Consider the following 12,599-nt stretch of genomic DNA (forward strand, 5'->3'; position numbering starts at 1 on the left):
TAGCTTCCTGCACTGTATTCTTATAAACCTATTCAAACTGGTTATACACAGAGAAGCCAGAACTCCAAACAAAAGCCTCTCTGATAAACAATTACTTACCCTTTTGTATAGCAATACTTACATTTTCCCTTCTCAGAATCCTATTTAGATGCAATTTAATTATTTCAGGTGATCTTTACGTATATATAGCTCCTTAGTTACCCAATATCCAACACTTTATCATTTGAATTGAAATACGTTGATTCATATATGTGTTTAACATAAAAGTCTAGAGCATCCTAAAACCAAAATAAATTATAGGGGTCATAAATATAACATTTATCATTATATATATATATATATATATATATATATATATATATATTGCAGTTGGCGTGGTTTTGGAGTTAATGGTTTCTGTATATACTAAATTAAGCAGTATCATTCAGGCCCATAAAATTTGCATGTTGATGCTGCAAAACTGTATCTTTTTTTAGCATAAAAAAATTTCACACATATACATATAAGCCATCTGCTTAAACTTTATTGATAAAACCAGTTTTACAAAATTAGAATGATTTTCAGTTTTGAACTATCATGAGTTCAGTTGCAGCAGACATTTTGTACAAACTGGGGCTAATACTTCTTCTATGTTTCTGGTTTAAACAAAAAGCAATTCGAATTTATCCTCATGCATTTAAATATTTAATACAGAAAGAGTTTTTAGGCTGCATAAAATATGCTTCCAACATCACTGGGAGACAGAAATTCCACTTTAAGCATTCTTTGTACAAGAAAAACAGTATAATTCTTTTAATCACAAACCTATTCTCTGTCACAGGTAAACAATTTCATATTTTCTAATGTATTTTCAAGGGTGTTTGTATCACAAGAGTATAGACATTAAATATTTCACCAGTTTGCCCAGGTAAAACACAGATGTAACAGTGCAGCAATAATACATTAAAACCAGTGTTATGAAATCTGGGACATTACAAAAAGTAGAAAGGTATTCTAGTTTTTAAGTTTAACAATTAAAAAAATTTCCAAACATCTTCCTATACACTATCCATCAACAGAAGTAATTTTAGAAATGGGGTGGGTCATTACATTCTATAGCTGTTTGTTTTGGTAACAGCTGGAGATACATTCATGCTTCTTAAATAGAAGACACCATAAGTCAGTAAGTCATACTGTGAGGAACACAGGGACACCTACATGGAATGTTCTGAAGATTTCCAAAGTTTCTAAAATGAGAGTTCAATCTTTTGTAGGAGAAAATACTTTTTGTTTCTTCTCTCTTGAAATTCTGGACCACCCAGGGATTGATTGTCTGCTGGAAAACTTTGGAGGAAGAAATATAATAGCAGCCAGATCTAGAAATGCCCATGAAGTGATGGGACAGGTTTGGGGCAGCTCCTACCTTACAACTAACAAGTCTTGCCTGAAACAATGAATTTGCCCATGAAAGCCTTCTTGTGACTAAAGGTCTTCTAAAGGAAGACCAGATTGTAAGCCATGTTACATTAAATTGTCCCCATAAGTGAAATCCGTAAAACTATTGACCACCATTCACAAGCACCAAAAACTCAGGACAGTCTAGTACATATAAATAACTCACGAAAGTAAACATGGGATGTAGAAGGTACAGGCTAACAATATTAATACAACTCTAGCATCCAGCTGTGAACCAAACAGAAATACAAAGTACATTCTCTGCTGAGAACAGTGTGCTCCATGTAAGGGTAAAAACTCCCCAAAATAGTTTCATATATTCAAAATGAATGAATCATTCACATTTACTTTTTTTGGCATGCAAGTTCTTCAAGGACACCCATCAAAACTTAAGATATAAAGGAAAACCAATAAAATATTTTAAAACAACAGAGTTGCACACAGTATGCATATGGTAAAACATAAATGTGTGAATATGAACAACTGTTTCGGATGCCATATGAAGACCAAAAAACTTGAGAGTCAGATTTATCTTGCACTGTGAACACCAAATATTGCTATGAAATCTTGGATGTACCTTGAACATGTTTTTTTTTTTAATCTTTACTTTTTTCTGGGAGATGATAAGTGGTATTTAGGAAAAGAATGGTTATGTGGGTGAGGAAAGTCACTTGGAAGGGGAAAGCTGGAGAAGTGTGATTCTCCAAGAGAAATACAATAATGTAGATGGCAGGACCTTCTCTGCTGGGGGAAACATCTTTCCAAATGCTATATTCAAATTCCATTTTTGTGAAAAAAATGCATAACTTAATGCTTTCTCGGTACTCGAATTTAAATTGTTCTGAAGGAGAATGGTCTGCGTTCAACTCAGATTGGCAAGCCTGCTGAAAAGATGGATTCGCAATTTGCTCTGTGGTCAGGGTGTCTAAACAAAAGAATTAGAGCCTAATACTTCATTTCTATCTTCTCAGAGGCAGAAGGGCTAAAGACCATCCCAACTGTAAGTTTTAGTCAAATAACTGTCTATGAATATAGTTCAATGATTGGCAGAGATCTAGAAGTGTCAATTACTTTGATATACTGACACAAAGAACTGATTTGGCCTTAAAAATAATAAAATATCTCACAGCCTTCAAAAACTCTTCAGTTCTGCAGAGTGGATTTCCACCTATTACCTTGTCATGCCTATGGCCCTGGTACGTAGTGTTTGTGGTTTTAATGAAGGAATGAATGAATCTTATAATAACCTGGTGAAAATAAGTAAAATGAGTGTTACTATTACCATCTGCCAGACGCAACATTGAAGGCTGAGAGAACTTGTGACTTGACATTGATCCGAGAGCTCATTAGGGGAAGATTTGGTATAGAACACAGTCCTCATTAATTTTAATCTAACCCAATATTCTTTCCGCAACCACACCTTCAGCTCCGCAACAATGCCCCGGTTCCGCAGGTTGCTGCAGCTACAAAGCAAAGGGCAGTCAGTGCACGTGAAAATGTCAAAATGTTTCCCAGATATTGATCATCAGTCAGATCTCCCCATTCACCCAGCGTGATTATCAGTGTTACTACTCCAATATCTACTACGTGCTCATTCAGCCTATGCATTACCATGGGTCATCCTTCTATTCAAAATTCAGAGTTCCTGTATGATCCAGATCTTATATTCACTTTTAGCTCATTTGCACCATTGACTATGACAGGGTGCAATCCCGAAACTTCCTTTCTCTTGGCAGCAGTGGTAAATGTAAAGTCATATAAACCAGTAACAGAAGGTGGTTTTCTATCCTGAATCAGTAATAATGTAATTAGCACTTTTTATCAATGTGTATTTAAATCAGTGCTCAGCAAGAAAAAATACTACAGAATCACTAAATTTGGGGATCATATCCTCTCTGCCTTCAGAACTTTCTGTGCTTAGATTCCAATTGTGAAATCATGTAATATTTTCCAGGAATCTTCTCCTCAAAGGTGAAACAAGCCCAATATCACATAGGTGAAATTCATGCTCGGTTGGAAGTTGCTACATTTTAGTTATTGCATCACATGGATCGATCCACCTATTTTTCTTGAGAATATGCACATCAACAAAATGTACAATAGCAATTAGAACTAAAAATAAAAATAAACAGATAATTAACAGACCAGTACATCCAGACAATGGGATATTATTATGCGGCACTAAAAAGAAATGAACTACGAAGCCATGAAAACACAGGGAGGAAACGTAAATGCATATTACTAAGTGAAAGCAGCCAATCTGAAAAGACTACATACTGTCTGATTCCAACCATATGACATTCTGAAAAAGGCAAAGCTATGGAGAGAATAAAAAGATCACTGGTTGCCAAGGGTTAGGGAGGAGGGATAAATAGGCAGGGCACAGAAAATTCTTAGGGTAGTGAAACACCAAGACTGAACTCTAATGTAAAATATGGAATTTTGGTGGTAATGATGCACCAGTGTAAGCTCATCAGAGTAACAAACAGACCCACCCTGGTGGGGTATGCTGATAGTGTGGGTGAGGTTGTGCAAGCATGGGGGCAGGGAGTAGATAGGAACCCTACAGTCCACTCAAACTTGCTACGAACCTAAAATTTTCTCAAAAGAAGTTTATTAATTTTTAAAAAAGCAATTAGATCACAAAAGCCATTATGCCTTTTTCTGAAAATAGAGGTCAAACCTTAATTCAAGACATTATTACAGAAATGTCTCGGTCACACTAAAGTATGAAAATACTAACTTCTTATTTACAAACTTAAAATAATAAAGACTGCAATAAAATTAAAATTTTAAATTCTGGGAAACATTTTATTTTTCACAATAACAAAGTTCATAGCTGCATTAGTATGGTGGCATAATAAAAGACTGTAATATAACTTGGTGTAGTTGCGTATTAATAAATATTAGCATGGCCCACAGGAAAATGGCAACGTTAGAAAACTGCTCAAGTGCCACCTATAAGGAACTTGACAAACTCTTAAGGGAGACGTGTGGCCCTAGAATGTGAACACAGTACACAGAATAGCTTACACGGAAATATCCTTCTGTTAGTGTACCAATCTCACCAATCAGAGTTCTTCATGGCAACCTTTTCATATCTTTCCCCCCAAATCAAGGTCTTCACCAAATAAGAGATACATGCTTTTTTTTATAATGGACCATCAACTGGGCAACACTAAAAGACGTCTTCAGTAAGAATTTTTAGGCCATCAAAGATTCTGACCCGGAATCATGGATTGAGACATGTTTAGTAGATATGTGAGATCAGTTTCTATGATCTTGTAACTACGCAAAAAATCCATTGGATAAACCACTTTTGTCTCCTATTATAAAAGTGAAATTAAGAGTTACATTCAGACCAATTTAAACGTATTTAAGACTAGAAAACAATTATTGGTTCGTCTGCCAAGGAAGGGACACTCCCAATGTTGACCTCTACCCATTTGACAGGGATGTCCCAAACGTGTTTAGTGTGTGATATCTAAGACAAGTTTTAATCCAAAGAAACAGAGAGGTAAGCAGGGATCTCGGTTTCATGCCTTTATCCTCCCTTTTTCTGGCAGCTACTGTTTCCAGTTCACTCTTTCAAAAAAGTAAAAGGTAGCAATGCCTTTCAGCTATTAAAACATGGAGCTTATAAGAACTGTGTCACATTTGTTTGTACAGACCTAGCATTCCAGGCTCTGACCCGCTTACTGCTTTACAAAAGGTATTCAATATTCAATTATAAAAGTGAAAAATAGGAAACATCCAACTTCTACTTCAAGCTAGAACTTATTTCATTACTAGAATGGAATGGTGCATTTCTTCCCTCAGTTGTAAAACGCATCTGTTTATTTTGAAGGGAAGTATAGACTGACAAACAGTACGTTTATTTCTTAACTAGAGGCAGGGTAATAACTCCCACTTTCTGTAAATCTTCTCCCTTTCCACAGGGAGGAAAGAAATCGTTACAGAAATACATTAGACAAAAATTAAAGAGTAATAAAAGATCTTATTGTTTACCCAGTTTAAAAAAAATGGAATATTTAGAAACAAAAGTAATTATTGAACTCAAAGTATTTCACTCATCTACTACTCTGCAGCCCCTAGTCGAGGGTCTGGGATAACTATCTTTTGAATGAATACATTTTGTATAAAAATTAAAAAAAAAAAAACAGTAAGTAGATACTTTAAGGGGAAAATGAAGTAGACAAAAAGAATGTACAAAATGGCGGTCTCAATGGGAAGGCAGCCTTCTCACAGTCCTCAAAGTAGAGTTGGTAGGTAGCATTGTTACTCAAAGGCATGAAGTAAAAACTCCTATGAAGATTGAGGCAGCATTAGTGAGCAAGGGTGAGCAGGTAGCAACATCCGGGGGTGGTTTATTCTAAGAATGTCCACGGGCCTCAATGACTGTCTCTGAGTTCGTTTTGTAAAGCCGCAAGCTGTTTTACAGGTTCCACAGTGGCTATAAATACAGCTCAGGATACTGCTTTGTGACCCAAGGGAAACAAAAACACCATAGGAGAGGAAACTCACCCAGAGCCTACAGGCATCCCCAGAGTCACCTAAACAAGGCCCAAACAGGAACTCCCCACAGAAAACCTCCTCTTATGCACAGAAAAATCAATGTGGAAACAATGTCCAAAGGGGGAGAGGAGAAGCCTAGAGTGTTGTTTTTGTTGATTCTGTTTGGAGGTTATACACAAAATATTACAATTAGGAGGAACTTTAAAAAGACTGTCTTCCCAGGTGCCCTTCTGTTCTCCTTCAGACAGAACCCACACCCCACCCAGAGGTTTCTATTTAAAAGCCTTCCAAAGCTGATTCTGTGCTCTCCCTGGACAATTACCCCTCCGACGTGACTGAGACCTACCTCAGGTCCTGGCTTCTTAGACACGGCCTCTGTTACATTCTGTCAATACGTTTCACCTTCTTCCAACGATAACCCATAATAAGAAGCTCTGCTTTTTGTGTCATATGATCGGACCAATTGAGTAACTGTTGATAAACATTGTTTTTATCATGGTGACTAATTGCTTCAGTATATAATCACACTACTCCAAAAAAGATTTTAGGTCCTGCACTAGCCCAAATCACCAGGTGCTAGACACAAGGAAATCCAAGGAACACATTTTTGAATGAATGCAAAACCATCTTCATATCCTTCTCCTTATATCCAAGTTAAACTCTTGTTACCTGATTTAGATGGTGACTCTGACTAGTGCCCACATGACCAAAGACATCCGTCCCCCATAACTTCCCTACCTGCTGAATTATTCCTAACAAAAACCCCTAAGCTAAGTGATTCTTCTCCAGTCTCCCCATTTCTCCTTAATTGGGAATCCTAGAACCCGAGTCAGCACTTTGGCGATCTGGTGATATTGGGAATGCAGGCTCATTCTTGCCCATCCCAGAATCACACTCAGTTTAAAACAGCAAGTAGCAGATGACTGGTTCTTGGCACTTGGTTACCTTAAACTTGAGACGGTGTGTTCCTGACCGCTTCTGCTGACCAAATGTTCACAAACCTTCTTCTAAATTCTCAGGGAACTATCCTTCTTACTCGTGGTTTGAACACTTGAGAGCGACGCAACATGCTTTCTATGACATCAACAAGTCACTCTTTAGAGCCCTTCTCAAAAAGGAGTCAGTATGAACTCTGATAGAATTCCTTTCATCGTGATCTCCCAAGGGACACAGTGGTAAATAATCGGTCCTGGAAAGAACTTTCCAAACAGTTAGATGACTTGACAGCTGCATTATTAGATCAGTTTTATTAAAAAAAATTTTTTTAATGTTTTTATTTATTTTTGAGAGAGAGAGAAACAGAGTAATATTTGGGGAGGGGCAGAGAGAGAGGGAGACACAGAATCTGAAGCAGGCTGCAGGCTCTGAGCTGTCAGCACAGAGCCTGATGTGGGGCTTGAACTCACAAACTGTGAGGTCATGACCTGAGCAGAAGTCAGTCGTTTGACTGACTGAGCCCCACAGCCGCCCCTATTGGATCAGTTTTAAAAATTTGCCTATGAAGATATTATAAGGGTATATAACATGGGCTAAAAAATTGTCTGTTTTTAAATGCGTGTCAGTAAATTGCCACACTATTTTTTTCTTTTATTTTCTTTTTCATACCAAAGTTGAAATGTATACTCAAGTTGTCACTCTTTTCATGGGTATATGGTCAATGTATGTCTTGTAGAAAAGAAATGGGCATAAGAGAGGCCTGGTGTCTAATTTAGCAAGATGTGCACACAAGCACCAAGGTTTTGCATCCCCTCCAGACTAAGGGGGTGAAAGACAAAAAGATTTGGTTATTAAATCTCATTTGGGATTTATTAAGACTCAATATACCAGGCTTATCTCTTTTTAGGTTACCCGCTAAGACTACTTTCCTTTGTAAATTCAGACCAGCTTTATGAGTCTATCCTTTTTAAAGTATCTGAAAATTGTTTTTAGCCTTTTTCTGTGGTTACTCTTACTTTCACTAGACAGAGAAACAAATCTTAAATGCTTTATTCTTTTTTAAGTATGGCTTGGGGTGGGGTGGATATTGAATAATTACTATATGTCAGGCTCAATGCTGCTATTTCATTACTATATTTTCAAAAACCTCATGAAGTAGATATCTTTTCCATTTTCTAGTTGGAGAATCAGGGACACAGATTGACTAATTTTCAAAAGGCCACATAGCTAGTGGAGTTCCATTCAAACCCAGGCTGAGACCGCAGCCCATGCCAACTTCCTCGAGCTATGTTAGACCAGTCTCATTTCCCTCATCTTTAAGTGTTTTTGAGAATCCCACAACTTGTGAAACAATGATAGCTAGTTAATCTGAAATGTCTTTTGGTTTGTTGGTTTTACCCTTCTTGAAAATATGCCAGTGGAGGCTAAAGGTGTCCAGCATATGTATTCTTTAATTCTTCCCTACGCAAACTATATGATTTCTTTGTTTTCTACAGTTTTGCCTAGCTTTTCTTTTCAACAAATGCATGACTTTTTCAAGACAAAATGCTTTTGCCATTTCCGGATTATCTATCATGTTTTTGTTGTGGATCAAATGGAACAGAATGTGCTTTGGCCACAGTTCCCTTAAAGTGGGAGGAGATACCGCATGTGTTTTCTAGTCCTGTTTATAGTTAAAGCTTATTCCTCCATGTGGTTTTATGTCATCTACAAATAATTCCTTTCTATCACTTTTCTGATCTTACTGTACTAAGTTCTCTGCTGCAAGAGGAGAGCCAGGCCTTGGGGCAACTCACAGTTCAATGTCCACACTGAACCATCAGTTTCACAAAATTTGTGGCCATCAGAGAAGCACTCTCTCTTAACCTGATGGTGGCTGCAACTTAAATGATGCTTTACTTGCAAAGAAAAGAACTTTGGTTCTCAGATAAGACCATCTAGGACAAGCAGGACGTAAAGTACAGTGACTGCCTGAGAAGTGCCAACAGTTTGCACAATACAGCGCAAGCCCCCACCCTGCAAAAGCAGAGGCCATTTCAGGCTCGCTGAGGCACCTCACACTATGGAGAGCATCAGTGCTGAAGTCAGTCAGTTACTGTCATTGAAGAAGGAGCAGAGGACACGGTGCCTAACGTGAACAAAGACGCGGGAGCTTGCTCTCTTCTCCCCCTTGCCATCATGGCGCGGACTCTTTCTCCAACTTTGTGCAGGCAGATGCCAAGCAGAATACATCCAATGGCGGTACAAGTTCTTCCATTAAGGAAGGCAAGACCTCCCTCCACAGCTACACTACATCAGCCAAAACGGTCCCAAACAACTTGCATCACACAGGGAGCCAGTGAAGGAGAGGGAAGCCAGAGCAGATGCCTCCCTGCCTGGTGAATGGCCCATTTACAAACTCAACAATAGTCAGAGGGGAGCAGGGGGCACAAGAGTTACCACCGTGATTGGTGACACCAGCACTTGTGGATCCAGTGTAAGTCAATGCCCTGAAAGAAGACAGGCTAGAAACCAGATTACCATAAACCTAGAGCATCATTTACCCTCTACCCGGTTATTTAAAAAGCACTGTCTTTAGGAAAAATCATGGAAGGAACTACTCACGCAACAAACACTGGTGCTTCCTCACTCTCAAATGTCTATGGGATATTAACTGTTAGCTAGATAAAACAGGCAAAAGCAGCCTTTTCACTGCTGAACCAACTAATTACCTTTTATAACTCTTAAAAAGCGAAGGTAGATGTAAGAGCTCTAGTGAAAAGAAAAACATGTTAAGTGCATTGTGTCTAGACTTTGCCAAGCAAATAAGGGAGAGAAAATGTACAAAATCAAAAGATCTTGCTACACCAGAATTTCGAATCAATGTAAAAAAAATTTCAGCCTCATATTTTAATGTATCTTGTCATTAGCGTTTCATATTTACACAATCAGCCTCAGATTGCTGTATATTCAAGATGTACACGCATCCTACATGGTGAATAGCACCCACATAGTAAAATTACAAAAAATTAAAAATGCTTTTCAGGCATCTCATCCCTTAAAATGCTGCACATTCCTGTAACTGTCTCATAAACAGACTATTGGAAAAAAGATCAAACACACAAGGATATCTTCACTACACTAGCAGAAAGCCCTAAAAGTGGGTGGGTCAAGGCAGAAAATGAAGTCTAGGTGATTATTGGGCACCATAAAACAAGGGACGCAGCAAAACACAGAACAGGAAAATATGAGGCGGGGGTGGGGTGGGTGGGGGGGGATCCAGGACTGTCAGTACAATATATGCAGGTTTTTTTCAAATGTAAATTTTAAAGTGAATGCTGCTTTTATGTTTCTGCATAAAGGAAAGCATAACAAGGCTGCTTTACTTCCCTTTTAAACACAAGCACATGAAGAGAGTAAGGGTTGTGAAAAGCCAATTCTTTGTGCCGCTACTTAATCAATTGCACTCAGTTCCACTCGATGACACAGCCACACTGCAAAGACCACTCAGCAGTTAATGGATATAATGTTGGAAAAGCACTCTGAGGTCTTCCAAAGAAAGGTAGGGTAAAAACCCAAAGGAGCATGGTTTTATTACTTATTCCCAATAACGAAGCAGTATTGTGGATGGAACTCCCGTGACCTAAAAAGAAATTAAGGTATTAATTTATTTTGCTAATTCTTATTCTTCCATAGGAAATCACTTCTTTCACAAGTTGGTATGTGAAATCACAGTAGAATTAGCCAGTGCCCTAGTCTGTTCTTGTCAGGATAACCATTCCACACTGCACTGCGAGGGATAAATATGTTCTTCAAGTGTTACAGCCTACGTTTACAATCTGTCAAAATGTAGAGCTGAGGAGGAGTTCTGTGTTTTTCACTGTATACATCCATCACTAGCTATCACTCTCCCCACAGACAGCAAAAAGTCAACAATGAAACATAAAAGCTAAAAATAAGCAACTGAGCAATTGCTCAGAAGAGCCGTGCGACAGGCACCGGCTCTACACGGACACACATTCCTTCCCTTTCTTTATTACTGACAATTTAAGGTAACTGAAGTTAAGGATGCAGACATAAGCAAAAGAAAAAGAAACATGCACTGCACAAATGTGTCAAAGTGGGAAATAAAATTTCATGCTCATAACCACACAAGATCAGCGTTCCGAATGGCACATGCCCGGAATGCAAGGAGTGACTAATATATGCTACCGCAAATGCCGTGAGAAATGACAATTATAGGCACTTCAAATGCTCAGAAAAAGAACTCAGTGTCATTTCATACAAGCTGCAAATATTTCTCCATTCACAGGTGTCATAACATGTTCATTTCTAAGAGTCAATCAAATCAACATTTATTAAAGACCCACTGTGTACCACTTACTATGCTCTAATCATGGAAAATAGTGCATGAAAAAGAATATGGTTTACATGCAGGTGTATGTTCAAAATATATGTATGGGTATATTCCAATGAATATAGAAAAAGTGTAATGTAAAGGAAAACGCCTGATTCAGAAAATCAGCAAATCCATGACTTCAATAGGTATTTTTGGTTTTCTTCTCATTCTGTAAGAATATATTAGGTAAGAAAAATGGCAGAAAACCCTTGAAAATTACAAGTTGGAAATCTTACAAATGAAAAGGAGACAAGGTGTCTTTCAACAGTGTTTTTAAACTCTTTTTTTAACCTTCAAAATGATTCATTTAACAAAATCTCACAGGAAACCACAATGTATAAGTGAGATAAAGAAAGGTATATATATAATGAATACAAATGTGTTGTATAAGTACACGTTTATAACACTTATTTATTAGGTAAATAAATGAGGGGTGTTTTCATAAAGACAAAAATGTGAAATAGGGAATGATAGATGACAGTTACATTCTTTTATGAGCCTCAGTATCTGATTCGTTTCTGTATTTGGGGGGTTTTGGCACCATATTAACAAAATTCTGGTTCATACACATACCTGGGTACAAATAGTAAGATTTAACAGCTCCCCTGAAATCTCAGGTTATTCTTCAAGCAAACAGAGACAGCAAGAAAAGCTTTATTCCATAGGCTGAACCCAGATACACTAACCTATGAACACAAATTGACTCATCACTGTTCTCAACTATGGTTAATTTTCCATCAAGTACACTTGACCATGTGTATGTGGTTTTTTTTTTTAATTACAATATTTAAATTCAAATCAAACCTTCGAGAGACCCAAAGACCCTGCCCAGAATGTCCCAGAGGTTAGAAGACCCTAATCCCTATTTGTAAGCCTGTCTTTAAAAAGCCCACCAGCATATGCGGAGTTGGTATGAGTGGCTAAAATGCGGGTCACCGGGCCATACGTAGCACACAAATGCCTGTTGGCAGAACTAGGATTCGAGCAAGGTGTGCCATCTGCAGATCTGCTGACCTTTTGTTTCCTTCATTTCCTCCCAATGGTCTTGTTCCTCTTCTCCACTACTATTTTGGCCCAGAGCAATCCAACCGATCATCTCTTTACGCTTCATAGTGCGCCTGTTATAAATGGAAATCATCAACGTGACATCAGAGAGCTGAAAGAGGGCCACCTGGAAAACAAAGGTCTCCTTATAGACAGGATTGGGCTGACCACGTCGAATGGATGTCTTACAGCGGGACATCTCTTGACCCACAGAATTGAGAAGAAAGAGCTTCCCGTATGTATCTAAGAAAAAAAAAAAAACACAAATAAGAAAACATCAGGGCTTTCTGTT

General features: G+C 38.0%; 1 protein-coding gene across 5 annotated transcripts in view; it reads right to left on the reverse strand.

Annotated features, from left to right (window-relative positions):
• Positions 1–505: 505 nt before the first annotated feature.
• The window catches only part of SYT16 (synaptotagmin 16), a 260,696-nt gene continuing 248,602 nt past the window's right edge, over positions 506–12,599 (reverse strand). For all 5 annotated transcript variants that reach the window (XM_086709593.1, XM_086709590.1, XM_086709594.1 and 2 more), the window contains one exon: positions 506–12,550. In XM_086709593.1, coding sequence (XP_086565719.1) covers positions 12,237–12,550 — 314 coding nt within the window. In that variant the 3' untranslated portion in view covers positions 506–12,236. The remainder of the gene's footprint in view (positions 12,551–12,599) is intronic.

This window comes from Puma concolor, chromosome B3, assembly GCF_028749965.1.
Source record: "Puma concolor isolate L17-30 chromosome B3, mPumCon1.1.hap2, whole genome shotgun sequence".
Taxonomy (NCBI): domain Eukaryota; kingdom Metazoa; phylum Chordata; class Mammalia; order Carnivora; family Felidae; genus Puma; species Puma concolor.